This window comes from Pseudorca crassidens, chromosome 6, assembly GCF_039906515.1.
Source record: "Pseudorca crassidens isolate mPseCra1 chromosome 6, mPseCra1.hap1, whole genome shotgun sequence".
Taxonomy (NCBI): Eukaryota; Metazoa; Chordata; class Mammalia; order Artiodactyla; family Delphinidae; genus Pseudorca; species Pseudorca crassidens.
The window spans coordinates 15,824,406-15,847,166 of NC_090301.1; the positions used below are offsets into that span (position 1 = coordinate 15,824,406).

General features: G+C 47.1%; 1 protein-coding gene across 3 annotated transcripts in view; it reads left to right on the plus strand.

Annotated features, from left to right (window-relative positions):
- Positions 1 to 206: 206 nt before the first annotated feature.
- Positions 207 to 22,761, plus strand: part of PAX3 (paired box 3) — a 95,964-nt gene continuing 73,409 nt past the window's right edge. For 2 of the 3 annotated variants that reach the window (XM_067740439.1, XM_067740436.1), the window contains exons 1-4: positions 207 to 658; positions 1,889 to 2,124; positions 3,483 to 3,612; positions 4,805 to 4,939. In XM_067740439.1, coding sequence (XP_067596540.1) covers positions 574 to 658; positions 1,889 to 2,124; positions 3,483 to 3,612; positions 4,805 to 4,939 — 586 coding nt within the window. In that variant the 5' untranslated portion in view covers positions 207 to 573. The remainder of the gene's footprint in view (positions 659 to 1,888; positions 2,125 to 3,482; positions 3,613 to 4,804; positions 4,940 to 22,761) is intronic. The other variant, XM_067740438.1, reaches the window with a different exon arrangement.

Here is a 22,761-nt window from a genome sequence, read left to right on the forward strand (position 1 = left end):
TTCCTCTCCGGGCCTGCCGAGGCTTCGGCGCCGCCGGGGATGGGAAGAGAAAGTGGCCGCTGTCGCCCAATCAGCGCGTGTCTCCGCCACCCGGGACGGTCTCCCCGTCGGCCAATCGCAGCTCAGGGCTCCTGACCAAGCTTTGGGTGAAAGAACTAATAAATGCTCCCGAGCCCGGATCCCCGCACTCGGTGTCACGACGGGAGGAGACTCAGGCCGGCGGCGCACCGCCCCCGGCCCCCCACCTCGGCTCGTCGCGGCGCTCAGAGCCCCCTCCCCAGCGCTCCCAGCCGCGGGGCCGCTCGCCCAGCTTCGTCGCACCAAACTTTTCCGCCCTGGGCTCGGGATCCTGGACTCTGGGCCCTCCCTGCCCGCCCCTTTCCCCGGTTCCACCTCGAGCCTCTCTTTGGACTAGGAGCGAGCAACCCCCTCCCCGTGTCCCTCCTCTCGCTCCAGTCTTTTTGGGGAGGGGCTCTCCACGTTCGGGGGAGTTGCCGAGGGTCACCAGCGCCTCTCTCGTCCTTCTATTTCGCCTTCACCTGGATATAATTTCCAAGCGGCGCTGTCCCCAGGATGACCACACTGGCCGGAGCTGTGCCCAGGATGATGCGGCCGGGCCCGGGGCAGAACTACCCGCGCAGCGGGTTCCCGCTGGAAGGTAAGAAAGGGCCTCAGCGCCGCCCAAAACCCCGGGGCCGCGGCGGGGCTGCTCCACCCAGCCCCGGGTCTCCACAGGCGCGTCCAGGAGCCCATTCCCGGGGTACCCCCGCCCCAGGAGGGAACAGTCGGGCGAGACCCCGACTCGATTTTCTCTGGGCAAACGAAGCGCCCTTCTCTCAAGTCCTCGCGGAGCTTGGCCGTCAGGCCTGCTCCTGGGCCGTTGCGCTTTCCTCTGTTGTTTTGGAAATGCCGTGGTGGGGAGAGGATCAGCCGGCTTCTGAGCACCAGAAAGCGACTTCTCAGCATTTTGTCCACCCGAAGGATCTCAAAACTGTCCCGACTGCTCCCGTGTTTGCTAAACTTTTGTTAATTCCGGAAGGAATTTCTTGCCGCGACAAAGTTTGGAAAATTTAGTATTAATTGATTTATTAATTAGAATTCCATTCATCTCCAGCGGCATGTCGAAGTTTCCACAACCTGTTTGGGGAACTGCCTTTCAGTTAGCCTGAAGGTTCTGGAATCCCAGGGAGGCAAGAGGATTTGCAAGCCCGAAACTTTCTAGGCAATTTGCGAGGTTGAGGCGCCCGAGCCGGGATGCTGACCGGGTGGTGCCTAGCCTTGGCCCTCAGTCCAGAGTAGGATGTAATATCCAGGGCACCAGCGGAGGCGAGGGGACCTGCGAGCAGACCCGTCTGTCGCCTCTGTCCCGAGGTGTAACAGGTGACACGCACTGACACCTGCGGCTTGCTTTCAGGACCCTCTTTGACCTTTGGCTGCGGCCCTCTTAGCCAGAAACCTGAAGGGCTGTCAGCTTCTCCAAGTGCCTTAGAAAGAAAGCTGCCTCAGTTAGATAGGGTTTCGTGTGACTTCGAGAAGGCCTGGGTGAACACCTTTCTTTCAGGAGGCTGCTCCAGCCTCAGAGTCTCCCCCCACAAGTTGTCCCCTCTCCTGGGCCCAAAGGGAAGACAGTTTCACTGGAGCGAGTTAGTTTGCCCTGGTTGTTCCCTTCACACAAGATTATGTACCCCTGAATTGCTTAATAATTTGAACAAGTGTAGTTGAAACAGGGTCTGGGGCTGGGAGCCTGAATGGAGCAGTTTCAGTGTTGAGGCTGTAACATGGCGATGGGCCAGAGAAGTGAGAAATTAGGTGGGTTCATCTTTTGGGCTGCTCTCTGGTCTCCCGAAGTGACGTTCTGTGTGTCTCTCTCTTCGCCTTCTGCTCTCAGTGTCCACCCCCCTCGGCCAGGGCCGGGTCAACCAACTTGGCGGTGTATTTATCAACGGCAGGCCACTACCCAACCACATCCGTCACAAGATCGTGGAGATGGCCCACCACGGCATCCGGCCCTGTGTCATCTCCCGCCAGCTGCGTGTGTCCCACGGCTGCGTCTCTAAGATCCTGTGCAGATATCAGGAGACGGGCTCCATCCGTCCCGGCGCCATCGGTGGCAGCAAGCCCAAGGTGAGCGTGTGGTCCTGGCCCTGGAGGCCTCCTGCCTGCAGTGTCCCGAGTTAGGGAAGAATGGGCAGGGGGCAAGGACTGCCATCTGGGGCTTTCTGAGGAGTTTTTCCAAATCTGAGAAGGGGTGTGTGCGTGTGTGCGTGTGCGTGTGCGTGTGTGTGTGTATTGGGGGTTGAAGGGAAGTGGCTAGAGTGCTGTCTTAGCTGGCGCTCCTTGATGAATGCTAAGGAAAAACTCCAGCCTTTCTGCAAAGGTGATAAGGCATTTGTTTTTTATGCCTCAGAGTCCTGGAATCCCCATCAAATTATTTTAATAGGCAAACACCCAAAGTGTGCAAGCTGTATGTGCCCACCTGTTGCTGGTTTATTCCCCAAGTATCGTCCCAGCTCCCAGCCACTGCACTGCCTTTTCCAAAACTAATCCAAGGAGCCACTTTTGGCTTTTAATGGTTTCTCTCCCAGCTCCCATCCCCAGTCGCCTCCAGTCCAAATTGTCTTCAAGGAGTCAAAAGCCAGGGTGATTTGTTTTCTTTGTAATGAGCCAATGACTTGGCTTTTAAAAGGTACTTTGGTGCTATCCTCAAATTATTTTGGTTCTCCTTAAAAAAGGAAAGAGAATCACACTGGCTACGGCCGAGTGGGAGGGGATTGTATACGGTCTGCCTTTTCTTCTGGATGTGGGGAAAATCCAATATAATTTTCTAGTTGCCACAGGGCAAAACCCAAAGGAGGGTTCTGGTAAACTGAAGACTTCCAGACAACCGCCTCTCCTCCTGCCATGCCAGCCCCCTTTGCAACCTCTCTAAGAATCTCTGGAAACTCTTTTTATTGGGAAAAAAAGAGTCAGTCTCTAAAATTATCCATATTTGCTATCCTCTCTAATTTTTAAAAAACCTGGCTACTCACCTTTTGGATTTCATTTTGGTCTTCACCTTAGCTAAAATCTTGTGCTCCTTTGGAAAGGCCCAAGTCGCAGATCTAACTTGAGTTTTCTGCTACTCTTTCAAGCATTCCTTTTTTAGTTTCGTTTTCGTGTTGATTCAGTGTAAGGGGTTGTCTTTCTTTATTTCCATGGATCAGAAAGTACACCCCTTCCCATATGTCATACCTCTTCTTATTTTAAGCCGATTGAGGGGCTGAGCTGGGGAGAAGAGTACACAGGCTGCTTCCGGGTGGGATGGTTTCCTCTCTGCCCCTTTCTAAAGTACACAGCCTCAGAGAGCAAGGGTCCTTTTGCTAAGCAGAGGGACCTTCCCAGGGGGCGCAAGAAGGAGCGTCCCTCCAGGCCCGAGGCGGTGCGGTCGCCACGTCTGGCCCAGAGGACTGGGTACCAACGCCTGCCTGCCTGTTCTCTTAAAGCAGGTGACAACGCCTGACGTGGAGAAGAAAATTGAGGAATACAAAAGAGAGAACCCAGGCATGTTCAGCTGGGAAATTCGAGACAAATTACTCAAGGACGCGGTCTGTGACCGAAACACCGTACCCTCAGGTACCAGGCTCATTAACGTCTTCCTGGGCGAGGCGTCAGTCGCTATTATCCGGGCAGGCCATCTGAACCATCATCACCCCAATGATCGATCTGGGCGATCGGAAGACGGCCCCTCCCAGGGCTCTGAAATATTTACGAGCTAGACGTTTTTGGCGTTTTATGGAGGGAGTGATGAGCTGCTTGTCCTGGGGTTGAGAGACCGCCGCTGAGGGCTCCCCAAAGAGGATTTCTGTCGAAGAGGCAGGGCAGGAAACGCGAGGCGGAGGCCAAGCGTTTATTAATATTGATGTTCCCTTTTAAAGAGAAACAAATGTTTTGGTAATCCTAACCGAAGGGAGATGGGGCCGCGCCAACCGAGACTTCACCGTGCGCGCCAAGGAGGGGAGGCTTCGGCAACGGCCGGGATTTTTTCCCGAGAGTCCCAGGGCCCATCCGGCGCCCCCGGCGGCCAGGGGGAGGCGGAGGGAGAAGAGGGGCGAGCGCAGGCGAGGGCGAGGGCGCGCGGGTTTGTTTTTAATTAAAAGGAAACTCCCTTTTCCCCCTGCGAGAACGAGATATTTCGGAGCATGGATTTGTTTACCAGACTGGAATCTGGAAAAAATAAATGGGAGAGAGTGCATTTTCTTTTGACTTTTACAATAGGAAACGATCCTGCAGTTGAAATTTAAACCCTTTATGGCCTCAAAAAAAAAAAAAAAAAAAAAAAGAAAGAAAAGAAAAAAGAAAAACGTTGAATTGCAGGGGACGGGTCCGCTCTGGTTCTTCCTGCCTTTACCGCGAACCGCGGGGCGCAATGCCTTCAGGTTGAGGCGGTGCAGTGTGGCTGGCGGGAGAAATCTCTTAGATTGGAGATCTAGAGACCCGTCTGTGGAGTCTAGGGAGGGAAACTTCCTACTGGGGAGAGCGGACCGAGACCGCGGTTCCCGGCCCTAACCTGGAGGTGCGAGCTTTCCAGGCTCCCGGCTCGCTGTTCCTAGAGGCCGATTATGCGATGGGGGGTATGAGTGGGAGGGTGAGAGGGGGTGTAGAAGGACGAGGATGCCCAAAGACGCTGGAGGAGGCAGAAGCAAGCTGTTTAGGGCAGGCCTTCGAGGCCCCCCCACCCATACCCCGACTGGGGGCCGGGGGGCCCCTTGCAGCGCGGCCCTGCGCGTCTCAGTCGTAAGCGCCCCCTTCCTCCTTCCGCCCCCAGTGAGTTCCATCAGCCGCATCCTGAGGAGTAAATTCGGGAAAGGCGAGGAGGAGGAGGCCGACCTGGAAAGGAAGGAGGCGGAGGAGAGTGAGAAGAAGGCGAAACACAGCATCGACGGCATCCTGAGCGAACGAGGTAAGCGGCGGCGCGCTGGGCGGCGCCCTGGGGGCCGGCGCCTCCCCGGACTCCGCGCTCTGACGTTGGGGTCCTGAGGGCGGCGCGGCCCCGCTCGTGTCAAGGCCCCTTCTCGCTCATATCCCCTGCACCCGGGTAAGAGCGTTCAAGTGAAAGACCAGAGACGCACTTACAGTGAACACAAAAATCTTTTCTTTTGTTTTTTTTTTCCTTCTATTTTTAAACCTTTCCTCCACACCACTCGCAGCCCCACGGAAGGCAGAACTGCAAATTGCAGTCTGGGTGCGGGGCCACCCAGCTGCCCTCTGGGGTACGGGACTGGGCGTCTCTGAGCTGTTGTGAGGCAGGGGGGCAGTCCGTGAGCCTCCGGAGGTTAAAGGAACTTTTTCCGCCCTTAGGAAAGGCCCGGGTCTCCAAAGGGGTTTCCACATCAGAGGAGGGGGGCGCAGAGAGGGAGAGAGGGAGAGGGACGGGAACGAGGACAAGAGAGAGAGAGACTCAAAACTCTTTAAGGCAGTGGGGTCCCACCACACTGATTGCCTTATAAATGTATATCTGTAAGTTGGCTGTTTTTTTGTTTGTTTTAAATCGGTTTTCAAATGCGGTAGGGTTTGAGCTGTGCGTGTCTGGGAAGTAAAACAAGCCTAAGCTCTGGGTTACAAACCGAGGGGGTCTGGGTTCTTGGGCCTGCAGTGCCGGCACCCTTTCTCCGCCCAGGGGTGCGGACCATTGTCTTCTTGTTGGCTGCGATCTGTCAGCCTCAAGAGGGAATCTCCCCCGCGGAGTCATAAGTGCAGCCGGCGGGTTGTCTTCAGACTCTAAAGGTACGCCCACTCCCACAAAAGAAAGCCAACCCCGTAGGAGTTGAACCTGGAAGGGTTTACGGCAGCAGGAGAGTGTCAGCCGTTTTGCGTCTCAGCACTTTTGGCCTTGGGGATGGTTGCACCTCCTCCAAAGCGCAAAGGGCCGAGAGTTGCCCGGTGCCCCCCTCCCCCATGCGTGGCCTTCCCTCGCCCGGGGCCGGGACTTCGTTGGGCTGAGTTGACTTTTGAGCTGCCCTAGAAGGGTAGGCGGCTCTCCAGGTGGGCTTGGAGCGATCACCCACTTCGACCGGCTGGGTCTGAGCCCTCAGCCGGTAGCATCCAGGGTAGGACTGTGGGTCAGGAAAGTGGTCGCTTCTTTTACCTCCATTGCTCAACTCCGGGGCGGACCGCTGGCCCTCCGGAGCGGCAGCTTTCCAAATCAATGCAAACTCTGTACACAACCTCGAAGGGACCCAGATTTCAATGTTATGTATCCGAACCACAGATTTCAGCGATAAACAGGTGCCTAGATGCCCCGGCACACACAGACAATCAAGAAAAGACACCAAAACCCACGGCGGGTTGGGCAGGGGAGATACATGTGCTGTTGCTGCCCTCCTTCTAAAGCAGGGGCCTCACATGGACTCGGTTTAAGCCCTTCCTTTTGGAGGGGTGCGTTTCTGCCCTGGTCTCTGAGAAGAGACCGCAGCTTTTATTCTAGGTCCAGATGCATCACAGAGGTGCTGGGGAGGGAGGAAGGCGAGAAACCAGCCAACCCCAAACCTAACGGGCCCCTGCAGGCAGCGGGGCAATGAGCCCAGAGGGTAGGAGAGGCTTGGGAAGGGGGGTGAAGGGTGGCAAGGCTTTGCTACTTGTTGCTGGTGGCGTCTGCTCCGCAGCTCGACAGCTCCCTCGCAGCACCGGCAACCGAGGCCCAGGAGACAAAACGCCCCAAATGAGCTGGTCAAACATTTGTACAACTTTTCCAGCTTTTACAAAGAAGGCCTTCTCTACACAATCTACACTTGGAGATGAACTTGGGAGACAAAGCCTGGAGAGTCCATTGAAACTCACACTTTAGCTCGGCCCAGACAAAGCTCCGGCCCGCAGCAGCTTGATGTGAACAAAGGAAGGCAACCTTTTTATAATTCAAGGAGAAAAGAAGAGAAAACAGCCCCACAAAGGCCCGAGAATAGACATTATGGGCTTGCAATGAGGGATGAATTATTCAATGAGCCCCAATAGCTGCTGCGCCAGGAAGTTTTATGGACTTTCCAGCGTGGAGAAAGTGGCCATTTCACCTACAAAATGTTTCTAGTCTTTTGGGCCGTCTAGCTGGGCCCGCTGCCATTCAAGGGCAATTGCTACCATTTTCAAAATCAGAGTATTCTCCCCAGAGGGGGCTGAACCGTTGAAAACACACACATACACACACCTCGGGGGCTGAAGTCTAATTTAATTTGGGGCTGTCAGGGAAGATGCAGCGTCAGTCACTTCAGTGCCTCTAGCTCCCTTTCCAGATGAGCCCTGGAGGACAAGAGGGGCCCAGAGAAAGGACAGAGTGGAGTGGAGTTTGAAGGGAAGTTTAGAAACCTCAAAAAAATAAAATAAAATTCCCTCTATCCTTTGGGCTGCAAAAGTCCCAGGCTGCCCCGATTGGAAAATAGACTGAATGTTGATAAATGGCTCTGAGCTCCCAGGCCGGGCAGGAGGAGCCCGGCTGAGGAGGGACGTGTAGGTGTCATGATCAGGGCGGCTCGCTCTCTCTGGAGGTTCCAGCTTCCTTTCCGGCCTGCCGGATGTTTCTGAGACTGGCTTTCCCGAGTACCTCTCTCTACTTGTCAGAGACTGGGACACAGGGAAAGAGGTACCCTGAAAGAGGTCAGAACGGCCCTCGTTTTTCTCTCCAGGGTCTTGTCTTTTCTTCTGGATGGCCTCTTTCACCTTCCCAACTTTGCCGTGTCCCTCGCCCAGTGCAAGAGCAGCGCTTCGGGTCGACGCGGGGCGCTCAGGCCCGTGCGCCCTAGGCGCGCAGTAGACGCTGTGCGCCACTTCTGGATCTTTGCTTCCAGCTCTTTTGCCAGGGTGGAAGGAGAGGGTAGGGCAGCCAGGAACATCCCCCAGCACCCTCCTCATCTCCCCACACCCCCACCCCCCTCCCCACACACCATTCCTCTCCCCAAGAGTCGAGCAGGCGCAGCGGTAGGAACCTAGCCCCGGTCGCAGCAACTGGGGCTGTGGGCACTGCCCGCGCTGCGGCCACTCAATAGGCGTCTCTGTTCCTCCCCCGGCGCTGCGGAGCTGGCCCGCGGGCGCCGCCACAATGGGCCGGCCCCCACTCCTGCGCCCTGCGCCAAAGCGCCGCGCCGCCCCCTCCCCTGAGCTCCGGCCGGCTCGAAGCTTAGCTCGCCGGGCTGCAGCCGACTCAATTGCCTCCTTTATGTCCTTCTCACTTTCATCTAGACACAGCCCGCCTCCCCCGCCCTCTTCTTCTCCTCTTTTTTCCCCCTTCCTTGCCTGAGGCTCACATTAGTGAAATTTCTGCAACCTCCCCCATTTTTTTTCTTATTTTAAAGAAAGCCCTTAACACAAAAGCAGTGACTAATCAATAGAAACTGCTCCTTCATCAACTCCTCCTCCAGCGGCGGCAGCAGCAGCAGGGTGACGCTTTTCCTGTTTGTGAGTTTTGGGAAACATTTTTGCTTTGTGCCGTAATGGAATTAGAGCACAGATGAGGACTGTAAATGGACACGCGACTGCAAGACTCTCGCTTAAATATTTAGATGCAAAGTTACAATTACTGACTTGTTGCTGCGGCTTTGAAGTGGCAGCTCGGGAGTGCAGGGGGAGAGAGGCCAGATTGCCAAATTGATGTTTTGATTGGGGCTGGAGATACACTTTCATAGGACTTTACCCCTTTTAAGAATCACCAGTGAGCGTGGGAGCTTTGCAACAATTTCAAAGATTGAGCCAAGAGACCCCAAGCATAGGTAGGTCGGAGCTTACCCTCCTTTTTTTTTTTTTTTTTAACGCTCCCTTTCAATTTGATGTTTTTGAAAAACAGTGCTTTTTTTTCTTTTTTTAATTTGAGAAAGTAAAGGTGACAAAAGTTTTGCATGAGTTTGTAAACTTAGGAGCTTTTCTAAAATTAACGAGGACGACATCAACTTTTCAGCGGGACATAAGATAAAGCAATTAAAAACGTACAGAAGTTTTAAAAGTCCTGGAACTATTTCGTTTCCAGTGGAATCATGAAAAGAACATTTTATCATTAACTGGAGTGCTACTGACATCGAGGGGAGCGGAAGGCCGTTTCTTCCCTCACCCGCCCTCCCCCCCGGACCCCCCCAGCCTTCAAGTTAGCAGGGAAGGACGTTTTGGCGCGAGGCAAAGGGCGGGGGGGGGAACAGGCGGGGGCGGGGGAGGGAGGAACTTTCCCACAGATTAAAATCACGGGCTATAAGATCTTAGGTTTGTGGCATCGGAACCTTTATTAAAGTGGACGGCCCACTCTCCGAGTCCATTTGTCAGAATCACGAATTTGACCCCAATGTCGTCTCTGGTCTTTGGGGTAAATTTCATGTTATCTGAAGCCCTTACAATACTCAACAAGGAAATATCACCCGTTTAGAAATGTATTGGAAATATCAAAACTTGAATTAAATTAAAACACCTCGCTGTGTTCTTTTCAAGGAGATAACGATAACGACTTTCCTGTTGGCCCGATTTGAAAGGAAAGACCCGAGTTCGGATCGTGGTTTTATTTTTCGAGGGTTTGTTCTGTTTGGTTGACTGCTGTGGGCTCACTTTCTAGCCTTATTGAAAACATGCAGATTTTCTAACTAATGCTTGAAATTGTATGTTTATTTTGAAGTTTGATTTGCTTGTTGATAGCACCGGAGCGGGGACGTAGGGGCTTCACGTGGGTAATAATTACTGAAGGGTCATTTAAGAGTCCCCAGGGCTGTGCAGTAAAAGCCAGCGGCGCGGTGAGGTGGAACCAGCAAGTGCGCGTCAGTTCAGGGAGTGGAATATGCGGAAATTAATCAGGTGAATACGAGCGTTGCCACCGAACTCAGGTTCAACATTCATGAATACATATATTTTAAGGGGAAAAAAATTCCTTCCTAACTATGAGGTTATATGCTCACATTGTACGTACATAAGTAGCCAATGAATATTAAAAGCCTCAACAGCAGCAATAAACGGTGAGAGAGTTTGGCCAGGGCTGGGGCAGAGAAGGTTGGTTCAGTTCGGTGGAGTCCTATGGCAGGTAACTTATTTATGTGGGTAAATAAAGATTAAAGAACCATTAAGAATGTACATATATAACTAACAAGACAGTAAAAGGCAATTAAGCAGTCAGTTTAATGCCTTATCTCACTGGCTGCTCTGGGGTTGTTTTACAACTAGGAATTAAAATCTGAAAAGGAAGTTTTCAGCAGCTCTGGCCAAATATTGATTAAGTAGCTGTTTGTTGATACCATTGATACGCATTGAAAGGCCGGGATCCTGGCCTCTCAGTGGCCATCTTCCATTGTGAGGGATTCTTAACCACTGAGATCAAAGCGGGATCATTTCAACTTATCTGTCTTGGAAAATCCTTCTTTTCCTCTGAAACCTCTAAGGAGGATTGACTGAATTCTCTTTAAGAAATAGGAACCGAAACCAGTTACGTGTCCTAAGTTTGCAGAGAAGAGATTCATGGGGTGTTTTTAATTATCCTATGGTGATTTCTTGTTTAGAACTTAGGCTAAGATGGTGAACTTATCATCAAATAAGTTCTCGTTTGGGGGAGGTGACGAGAGGCATGGAAGCTAAGATCCTGAATGTCACTAAATTTCTAAATATGGAAGTTTTACTGAAGTTACCTGCCAAGCTGGAATGACGTAAAGGCAAGATGTCAGAGTTTTGTGTAAAACTAGCTGGAGAACAATTAAATACACAGGAAACTGGGAGTTAGATTGACTGCATTTCTCTCCATATGTTTTCACAATTTTTGTGTTTATGGATGGTTAGATGAGTCCCGTGTATATTTTTAAACCTCCTACAATGTAGGAGCAGATATGTGTTTGTGTGTATAGTTAAAGTTTATTTATAAGTCGGTCACTATGAGTTATGTTGGCAGTAAACTATACCCAGTTGCACACACACACACACACACACAAGGATTTATTTCTCCTGTAGGTTACACTTTCTAGAGTCATGAGAATTTGAGGTAACAGCACAGCTTACCAATTCATATTCAACACTGCTGTTGAATGCTAGGAAAAATATTTCTTTGAATAATTTTATGACTTTTTTGGCTGTTGATTTTTCGATGAACTGTTAGGCTTTTTTTGTTTTGTTTTGTTTAAGAGTTCAATATATTTGGATAGATTTTTCTTTTATTATGAGAGCTAAAATGCATGCAAAGACTCTTTTGGAAATACCATCTCTGTGCTTAATTTGCAAATTCCAACAAGTCACTCTGAGGTTGTGAAATTTATGCCAGATTCAGTTTTGAATATTCAACTGAGCATCATAGATCTGCCTGTGTGCGGGATTTTCTGAATCCCTTTCTCTGTGTTCATTTCACTACTAAATAACTGTGCTTAGGGTTTTATTTTTATTTCATTTATTTTATTTTACTCTTATTCACTCTTTTTTATATAAATTTATTTATTTTATCTATTTATTTTTGGCTACATTGGGTCTTCTCTGCTGTGCACGGGCTTTCTCTAGTTGCGGCGAGCGGGGGCTACTCTTCCTCGCGGTGCGCGGGCTTCTCACTGCCGTGGCTTCTCTTGCTGCAGAGCACGGGCTCTAGGCACGCGGGCTTCAGTAGTTGCGGCACGTGGGCTCAGTAGTTGTGGCTCGCGGGCTCTAGAGCGCAGGCTCAGTAGTTGTGGCGCACGGGCTTAGTTGCTCCGCGGCATGTGGGATCTTCCCGGACCAGGGTTTGAACCCGTGTCCCCTGCATTGGCAGGCGGATTCTTAACCCCTGCGCCACAAGGCAAGTCCTCTTATTCACTCTTGAACAAGATGAATCTTGACATACAGAGTCAGAATCATTAGTGGGTATTTTCTAACATTTTGTATTATAATCTCCCAATTAGTTAATAATCTATCTGTGCTCAAATGTCCTTTGAAATAGTCCCAGTAATTGCAGTGTGGGACAACTGCCTGAAACAGATTAAACTGGAAGTGTGAGTCAGTGCAGATCTATTATGACTACCTTGCCCTGGGTCCAGATGCAGTGCTAGAGAGTTCTTTGCTGCATTTTCCATGTATATGTATATTTCATGTTTCATTTACATGTGGAGTTAAAGTGACTTTCCCCCCTTAGATATCAGGCTATGTATTCATATACTGCCAGGGGGACAGCAGAGTCATACTCTGAGTGGGGTCTGATGTCAGTACCAAGGCAGAATTACGGACTCAATAACGGGCTATGTCAATTATATCTCAGTAAGGCTGGAAAAAATAAATACTTGGTATTATTGTTAAAAAAAAAAAAAAAGCACTGGCTGCCTCAGTGGGGAACTGTGATCAGAGAAAGTGAAAAGGAGTTTCAGAAGTTGCCACTCTCTTGGAAGATGCACACCAAAGTGAGAACAGAGGACCATCCTCTGCTCCGCTGGGAAAGGTTTTCTCACCCCGTTCATGCCAGTCTTGGGTAGAGAGTGGCACAGCTCAGCTTTCAGCTCTATCTTGCAGTGTTGGGACAAATGCTGAGCTCCAACAGTGTTGAACTTTTGCTGAAATTGGGACGTCTCTCCTTTTAGAAAGCTTCCCCCGCATTTCTGTGATGGTCTCAAAGGAATAGAATATATGTACTTTCCAGTTTGTAACTGGAAAATGAGCAGTTATCGAAATGGCCGTTAACGTTACAAAACGTTTATTTAAGAGAGAAGAGTTAGAAGCTTCACCATTGTCAAAGGGAGCTATGAAAACCATGGAAAATAGTTGCTGAAGACACTTGAGCAGTAAAAGGCCTTATGAATTCATATTTTCAATGTCTGTTTTCCTTCCTTCCTGATAAAAACTGAGAAGAGACTAACAGATAATTTCTGCCCTGGAAATGGCCACTTTTCTTTAAAGGAGTAGTTGTATTTTAATAAAGAACAATGGTGTAACATTTCAAATTTGATTTGGTGCACATTTCTCCTGGAAAAAAAAATCCTGAGAAAGAGTTTTACCTTGCACATTGCATATAACAAAGTTCGTAGCATTTAAATTTTAGCTGCAGGATTTTAAGTTGAAAAAATCCCAAACAACAAAGAACCCCTTCTCTTTGCAGTGAAGCAACTCAATCAAAGTAAGTAGTCTGAGTTTTTATGTCCGCCTTCTTACTGCAGTGATTGGGAAATGAATCTTCCCCAGTAATACAAACTAGGACTCATGACAGGCAATAACAAACTAGCCATATATTTGTCTCCTTAAACCCATTTAGTGATTTGATTTTTATGTACTTTTATTTGGCCAGCTTTACTGTATCTACAATAGCATATTAATATAAACTCTTGATTCGAGGAGCAATTTCCCACTCATTCCGGATCCGATTCCATTGGATTCTATTTTAAAATAGCTGATCAAAATGCTTTGTGACAAGGATGGGAGACTCTTCTTGGCTGACTAACGTAGGATTGAGGGAGAGGAAATACCACTGATTTTTCAGCATTAAAAATTTCCAGGATCATATTGAGAATTCAAATAGTATAGTTTTAAGGAGGCTTAAATGTAAATTTTAAAAAAATTTATAATCAGATGGTAGGCATATTTCTGGAAAGAACTACAGAATTAAATGTACTTGGCTTTATGTCATTACATGCAAACAATAAGTAAGTTAGGGTAGAATAGCTAAGAAAGGAAAGTTAATGGCTGTGTGCAATTTACCTAGCAACATGGAGTTGGTTTTTGTATACTTTCATAGTCAATACTTGTATGGTCACATACAAATTTACATTTTTAACAGAAAGCCTACATTTGTAGGCTTGTGATTTTTATAGGTACACAGATAAACTAAGAGTACAGCCACTATACCCCTCATATCTTTTATCTTTTTTTTTTTGGCAAACCCTAATATAGGCATTAACTTACTTCGGCATTGTCTGGGGGTATTAACATCATTTTTGTTTCCTTTATAGGGTCTATCTTCTTTTTGAAAAAAATCTTGTTTTTAAACAATTATAGACTCATAGAGTCTGTCTTCAAACACATATTTTAAAATTCTTCCAGTATTCAAACATATTATCAAGATTAAGAAAATCTTGGCCACAGGGTAGGGGTGTGTGTGTGTGTGTGTGTGTGTGTGTGTGTGTGTGTGTGTGTCTCCCAATTACCATGGTTGAGCTTAACCTGAACTAAAGAAAATTAATTGGTCCAATTCATTTTATTATAAGAAAAGCAACAGGTTCCTTCTTTATGAATCCCCACTTGGCTGGTTTCCTGACTGAAGTTCACTAATACAAATGAATGTTTCTTGTCTGACTTAAACACACCCCAAAGTCCTTTTTCATGTCTTTGCTTGCCTTATAAGAGCATAGCACCCAAGGTAAAAGTAGTCTGTCTTGCATCACTGATTTTGCTCTAAAATTGAGAACAGCACATTTTGGGTGTGAGCCCCTTGAGTTCTGATGTCTGGTAAGATGGGAGTACATGATACCAATTTCCCAGGGTGATATGAGAATAAAATGAGAAGATGCAAGTTATGTGCCAGTTACACCTATCTCACAGGAAAACTCAAAATCTTGTGCGGAAAAAAGCCCTCTGAACATGCAGAAAGTGACTAGCCTACTGGCAGATGGGCTCTGCCCAAGGGCAAATAAAAGCTTAATTCAGGCTTAGGAGCAACAATGAAGACCAACACACATACATGCACACACTAAAAAATTCACTTTCACTGATTCCAGAAAATTGAGTTTATGAGAAACTCTTTAATGTAATAGACTATATTGATTTAATAGTTTGAAAAATAATAAAATTTGAAAACCATTTGCCGAGATGTCAAAAGATATTTCTTAATTACTTTTTCTCCCGTTCTGTAGTTTACTTTTCTCTCTTAGACTAACTTGGCTGTTTAAAACTCTTCCAAATCAAACTTTGTTTTGTTTGTGTATTTGCACAAGATTTTTTTCCTCCACTGGACTGACAAATAAGTTGCTTTTTGAAAATGGATCTCACACATGCGTTCTTATTCCTGAAATCCTGGTGCAATCCTTCATTTTGTGGAATTGTGTTTGTGTAATTTCTCATTGCGTCCCTTCTCCAGCCTGCTTCCTTGTTCTTAAATGTCTTTATGGCTCCGCACGTGATATCGTGTGCATTCTTCTTTCTTTCTGCATGATTCTTCTTAATCCCTCTCCTTTAAAATTGGAGTTCAGAAATATTAAGGAAACTTTCCAAAATAGCGTTTGTTAAGCTGGAGGATACATTTCAATGACCTCTCTATTCAGTTTCCCTCTCTATCCAGCCCCCAAAGCTTGGGACTTCTGTATGAGTAGGGTGCAATGCGAGGGTAAAAAAAAAGTAGCCTGGCTTGTAAGACTCGCGGGGGGCTGGAGAGCTCCTGCCCTGTGGATCTCCTGCTGGAGTGCAGCCACTGGAGAGAAGGAAGGTTGTTTTCTTATCCCTGCATGCACTGGGCTGACCTGTCTCTGAAATAGGTCAGGCTGGGGCACCGCCAGTTTACGCAGCTGTCACGGCTTAGGCGTCTCAGCGGGCAGCCCGGCTCCTTGGCCGGTCGACCCCCAGTGAATTGATAAAAATTCGCTGGTGAGCCCTGGGCCTTCCTTCTGGACTGTGCTAGCCCCCTGAAGGCTTTTAGAGGCAAGGGGACTCCTGGATTATGGGGGCCAACTCTTAGCCTAAAAAATGAAAGCGTTCTTTTATTCCGAGGATTGCCCTCCTGTCCACCTCCTCTAGTGAAAAATACATGTGTTGTCAGATTGTATTTTTAAATCGTATTTATTTTTGACCAGGTAAAACCTACACTCTGTGCATAATTCAAAATATAGAAAAGAGCGTACAGTGACAAGTCTTCTTCCCACTCAGGACCCTCAGTATCTTGGCTGTCTTTCTAGAAAGTCTGCATAAACAAGCAATTGTATTTCTCTCTTAAAAATATTCTCTCCTCTTTGTTTGCACAAATGGTAGCCCACTGTAGAAACTGTTCTGCGCTTTGCTTTTTTTTTTTTCCACCTTACAATATATCTCTGCAATCACTCCTCATCAGACTGAGGGTCTCCTCAGCCTGTTTATATAGCTGCATAGTATTCCATCCTACTGGCAAGCGATGATTTACTTAACAGCATTTAGAGTGTTTCCAATCCAACAGCACCATTTGGCACATGTGTGACTTTATTTGTAAAATAATTCCTCTGTGGTAGAGACAAAGGGAACGGCATTTGTGATTTTGATAGCTTTGGGGGAATTTGGGTTCTGCATTGAGAACAAATGGTGAAGGAATGCTCCCTAAACATGGAGTGTGTGTGTGTTTGCCTGTGGCCACTTGTACAAGAAAAAAGAGACACTTCCTTCTACCACTGTACATAGGTAGGAGCATAGGTTTTGAAATTTCTGCTTAGGAAATTCCTCCAATATTTTGATATTTCTCCAGATGTAACATTCTCTAAATCCAAGGAAAGCTTTTTGCTTTGACTTATTGGTTCCCCTTTTTATTCTCTTTTTCTTATCTACTATTTACTTCACTTCGCCTCCATCAAAAATGGTACACTTATGTTAAGCATTCTTATTTTTCTTTCTGCGCTGGAAAAATTATGGATAGTTTGTAGAACAATTCAGAGACAACTTATTCTGATTGTTTAGTTACAAAAGAGAAACTGTCTTTCAGGGTTACCAAATTAGGTTTGAACTAGTAAGGAAGCAGATTATGTCTAATAAAACATGGTCTTGTATTTCTGATATTTGAAAAGTGCTGGCCTGATTCTCTAGGGGTTTCTTGAGTTTGGTAAAGGTTAGTTCTTGATTTTACGAACTTTTAAGGGGTATGTATCCATTCCCTTCTAGGCACAGAAGACATTTTATGTCTTTGCACGTAGCTTGCCTCCCTCAGATCATTTCAGCCCATTTTCCTTAAATCTGGTGCTCAGGAATTTAGTTGTTGATGCTGCTGAGTACCTGGCTTCCCTAAGCTGGAAGTTCAAGTCTGTGGAATGAACCAGAAAGAACTGGGCTCCAACTAGATGAGAAAACAACACTCTCCAAAGCCTCCTGAGAAAACTGGAGATGTGAACACCAATACACACACACACACACACACACACACACACACACACACACACACACACACACATATATATATTTTTTTTTTGCGGTACGCAGGCCTCTCACTGTTGTGGCCTCTTCCGTTGTGGAGCACAGGCTCCGGACATGCAGGCTCAGCGGCCATGGCTCACGGGCCCAGCCGCTCCGCAACATGTGGGATCCTCCCAGATCAGGGCATGAACCCGTGTCCCCTGCATCGGCAGGCGGACTCTCAACCACTGCACCACCAGGGCAGCCCACCAATACATATTTTAAAGTCAGTATTTCAAGTCATTCCTTCTTAGGACTGGGCCTTTTGGAAACAGGAGAACAAGTTAGGGGCTAGGGATTTATTTTTGAAAATCAAAATCTTGATTCTTTTTTTTCAAAATAACAGGAAAACAAAAACAAGTCTTCTTTCTTGACTGTTCCTGCAACCAGCCCCACAGCATGTAGCACTATTCAGCCAGACACAAGGCAGGAAGGTGTGTTTTCCTAATGCTAGAAGTTTTGTCTGTGCTTCGATAGAAACAGCCAGCTGGGAACCCTGGTTCTCTTTCTGTTTCCCCTCTGACTGCCTTACGGAACTCCAGAGGAGTCAGTGGGGATGTAAACAGGCCTGGCATTTAGAGCATCTGCAAAGAGCTGAGAAGAATGAAAAGCAGCTTTTTTTTTCCCCTCTCCTGGCTCTGTGCATAATTTGGATTGAATCAGGCCCATAATTTGTGACATCTGATTACTACCTGCAAAAGTATGCAGCTCTCCACGTAGGAAGGAGGGTCTTGGGAGGATTAATTCCAATGAGGAAGATTGTGATTTGTCAGGTTGCTGTGAGGTTCTCAACAGAAATTTCGACCACATAAAATCAGTGGTTTTCAGGTCCACATCAGCAGAACAACCACTCTTTAGATTCTCAACACATCCTCACATTGTTCTCATCACACAGGTGAAGGAGGAAGCAGGCTGAGGCGTTCTCTGGGGAACTGGCTCAGCGTCAGGGAGCAGGGGTTCCGGTGGGAGAGCTGCCCCTTCTCTTCTGATTTTTAGATTTGTAACTTTTTAAAATAAAAAGAGACCCATGAATTCATCTGGGGAAACACTTCAACTTTCCGTTGTATGATTCCCAAGTGAATGGGATCTCAGTGTCTGGAATTATTGGTTATATGTTGGAAATTTTTAAGACATAAAATCCTCTCAGACCATTTCTAAAGGGGGCTGGGAGTCCATTTCAGGAGGTCGAGCGAATAAACTGGGTCTCCTCACAGAGCATCCAGGGAACCTGCAATATGCCAGGGCAGAATATGATTTGGGAAGCTCTCCAGGGTGGAAACTTTCCAGGTGGTCGATTTGCTTGACTTTTACGCAGATGGGACACATCGGCACTTGTACGCATGCAAGACACTTTTATCAGAGGGCAGTAGAAAGGCAACTTCTATAGCTTCTTCCCAGAAGCCAATGTCTGCTTGTGGTCACTGGCCCTGCCAAGCTCTGAATACTGCTGAATTTTTGTCTGAAAGAAGAAGGCAAACGGAGCACTAAATTCCCATTTAGCAACAGGTTAGAAACTACAAGGAGCCTGGCTTAAGAGTGCAGGGGCAAGAGGGGTGCCTGGGTCGTGGAATGTCCCCCATTCTACAGGGAATCAGCTCCAGGTAGAAGGCCAGGGTGCAAACTCAAGGCCTGGCTTGTTTTGAATTAGCTTCCGGGCTTTTGTCAGTGAACTTTTTGGGCCTCAACTTCTGTCTGTCTTCTTCCTGCCTGTGGAAAGTGTCAGCTAGGGTTTCTCGGGGCGTCCTGAGTACAAAGCCAGCTGGGGGCTGGGAAGGCCACCTCATCTCGTTTTCATCAGAGGCTCAAGAAGTGGGTGTGGAGACAAACAGATCTTGTGCAGGTCAAGTACTCATTCCTTGGCACAGCTCTGTGTCAAGTGGTTTGTCCTTTTTAGACAAATTGAAACCAATGGCCACTATACAGGCTTGCCTTCCCGGTGGAGTACTAGCACATACCTGGGGCAGATAAGGAGAGCAACACTCTCCTTACTACAAAATACAAATGACATAGAGAGCCGAATTTGGTCTGAATCTTTGCCGGCTGGCGAACTTTCATCGTTTTATTGAATTACTATAATTTAATGTTACTTGTTTAAAGTAATGATTTTTTCCCCTGAAATGAATCCTTTTTACTTATTTATTTTTAAAATTGAAAGCTCAAATTAAATTCATTAGGGAAGACAATGATTATCTTTCACATCGATATTTCTGGTACTTGGAAAATCCTTTTGGAAAAACTTTAGGAGACGGTCACTCAGACTGTAGTAGTTTATAGGAAATGATGTTACCGGAACAAGTTTGGGTTTTGTACAGGGATGTTTGATCATCTCCCTGCCCCCAATCTTCCGTTCCCAAACCCTGTGAAAATGTTTCTCTCACTTTCTTTTCAAAAGGACTCTATGGGCTGACCTTGGGTGAAAAGAGGGCAGTCTCAGCTGCTGTTCTCTCTTCTTTCCTGTCTCCCCAACCCCGTCCTGCTTCTACCTGGCTTACCCTCCCCTTGTGCACTCCAGCTCCACACACACATACCATTGCTTCCACCGAGCTCTACCTCATTCACATTGACTCGACCAATTGCCCTTCCTAAGGACGCAGTTTCCAAAAGGGCCCTGGGAGCAATTGCCTGGCACGGAGGAATGACTCCCCAATGGCAGAATTCTAGGTACCCATGTAGGAAAGCTTTTTGGTTGGGGCAAGGTATAGGTTTCTGTTGCCCCGCAAATCGTACTCCAGCAGATCCCAACTTCGCTGTGAATGGGCAGGACTAGCTCTGCTATGAGGAAGCTCTTTGTTGGTGAGCACGGCCTTCCAGGGCGTGGTACCCCATTGAGCTATCTGGGGGAGGCAGAGGCAGGTGGGCACCAAGAGCATTTCTCCTGTAGGTGGATTTTCCACACTTCCTGGATGCCAGGGAAGGCACTTGGCTTGTGTCCTTTGGGTTTCTTGGCAAAAAGCAGGGCCAGAGGAAGGACATACAGCGTCTCTTCTGGCTTAGAGCCATAGACAGGGAGGGCACTTTGGGGCCCATCTTGCCTCTGATTCTCAGGAGCAGATATCTGATCTGAATTTTCATGCTTCTAATGGTGCCTGGACCATTGTCAGAAGCCAGAAGAAGTGAGGTTCTCCTCTTCAGAAAGAGTAGGGCCCAAGGGGCATCCATGATGGGTCTACTGGCTAGGAGAGCTTCTGGAAGGCCAGAGGCTCCTGGACTCTCAGCGCTAGGGTCCTGGAGAGCCTCAGAAACACATTGCTTCGGAGAATGTAAGCCACGAGGGTCCCAGAGGGACAGCTGGCATTTATCCCACCTGTGATATATGGGGTTCAGAAACAGCCCGCTGTGTTTGTGGACTCTCATGATCTTGAATTCCTGCTGAGCCCCCATAGTTGGCAGTTAGACTTGATTGATGTTTTGTAAGTATTAGGTAATGACAGTAGATACAAGCATCTAGAAACAGCCCACATCTCCCCCAGGCCCTCTCAAGTGGAGGATGAAAGAGGAGTCCTGGGCAGAGGTGGGTTTACCATAGAGCTGAGGAACCTTCAGTTCCAGGGCCCCTCACCTGTGTGTATCCCTTCCAGGGGACCCCTAAATGATAAAAGCTTCAGGTCCCACAGAAATGCATCTACCCTTGTCCTCATTCAGTTTAGGGTGGGGAAGGTAGAGGCTAAGACACATGGGCTCCCTGTGCATGGAGTATGGGCCTGGCACAGCTGTGTGTGAGAGCATAAGGATATAATAATAATACTGATACTCAGTTACCCTCCACTTGTATCTTGGACTTTAGAGTTTCTAGGATACCTCCTCGTTTCTTATGCCTTATCTTGTTTACTTATGGAGCCAAAGTCTGGGTCTGGCAATCCAGAGCTGCTGAGAATTTACCCACATGACCCTCAGTCCTTGCAAGGAGCCCCTTAGAGGGATCATGGACCAACTCCTCACGAGAAGCTGAGGAACCTCCATCCACTTACTGGTTACAGGCAGGTGGGTAAGACCCTAATTCTGGGGGGCCTTGGTCCCCTCAGCTGTAAAGGTTGTATTAGGCAATTTTTAGATGTTTCTTGTAGGTCTCTGAAACTATCATTGTGACCAGGTTGCTTTCCCTCTCCAGACCTCATTCTCTCTTCCTTTGAAAAATGGAAGCGTTGGCCAGGTGAAGGCAACAGTCTCTCCCAGCTCTGGCAGGTTGTGGCAGCTGCGGCCAAGTCCAGCTCTTGGTAGACATTGGGAAGCCCCAGGCAGCTGTTTGAGGAAACAGTGGGGCCTCCAGGCAGTTGGGGAATCGGGGCAAGAATGGAGAGGCCCCTGGTGGCCCCTCGATGTCTCAGGAGGTGAGCAACTCTTACTTGTCTTATCTCTGGGGGGAAGGATGCCCTTAGGTGCCGGAAGAGTGAGGGTGGGGACTTGCTGCGCCATTGAACAGGTAGGCACCCTGGCTTTTCCCCATCCACACAGGGGAAATGCATGCTTTTTTGTACCTCTTGTCATAGCTGTGGCTTCCAGATGAGGCTGGAAAGGCCTGGGGGTACTGGTTAGAGAACTTCTCCTTAAGTTGGAGTTGCTTAAGCAGGACAGTAACATTCCTTCTTTCAAATCATCTGTGCCTAGACATTTTTTCCTGTGCCCAGAGAGGAACACACGAGATTTCTGGCAACTGATGAAGTCAAAGCTAGGAACTGTCTGGGCTTGAGGAGAGAGAGAATCAGACAATGGTGCATTCACTTAATCGGATTCTGCTGTCATATCTTAAACTTAAATTAGCTCCCTCACTAGTAGTTCTCACAAACCCAATTGGATAAACAAGATTTGCTTTTTTTTTGCCTCTGAGTTAAAATACATGCAATATACACTTACAAATAAAAAAATCATATTTGAATCAATCAAAAATTTCCACTCAAAACAGAGTTTGTGAGAAAACTTGTAAAGATTAAATGGGAGATATTTTCAAATCTGAAAACTTTTATTGTTTTTTCAAGGAATTTTTATGAAGAATTTTAGAAACTTGAGGAGAATGTAAGAAATATTTTTCGTTACATTGGAAACAACTCAAAGCAAGATGTCGTAGCCTAACAAGGGAAGATTTTAATAAAGTTTTCCCCTCGCTTATTTAGTTTTGTGGCGGAAAATTATTTCAGAAGTCAACATCTACTACATATCAAGTTTTTAATATATATTCTGAGAATAGAGAATGGTTCAAATGCTACAGTCCTTAATTACAAAGACTAAACGATAAAATTAACAATGTAAAATGTATTGTGAAAAGTCATTTTTTGTTTGAGGAATTTTTAGAGCATCTAAAATACCCAATCTAATATATGCATGTATAATTTTTCTTATGTATCTGATATCTGTGGCTTAAATTTTGTTGTAGTTTTCTTTATCTTAAACAAACAGATTTTGTAAGCAAATTCTGAAAAAATATCTACCAATCTTTAAAAATAGAAGCAGAACATTATAAAATGAGAACATCAGGAAGAGAAACTATACCCCTTTATACATTCAGAATAATAAGTACTACTGTTTACCATATGAAAGAGTTTGTTTCTATTTTTTTTAGTGATTATCCTGTACTCAGATCAAATGTATTGCAATTTTGAACTTTGAATGGCAAATTAAAATTTTTATTTGATAAGATTGAGAAAGTCACTACTTGACCTATAGATTAAAGAAGAAATCTGATCTCAGCTACTTTTGGTCAACATTAGAATTTTTGTTGAGTAACTC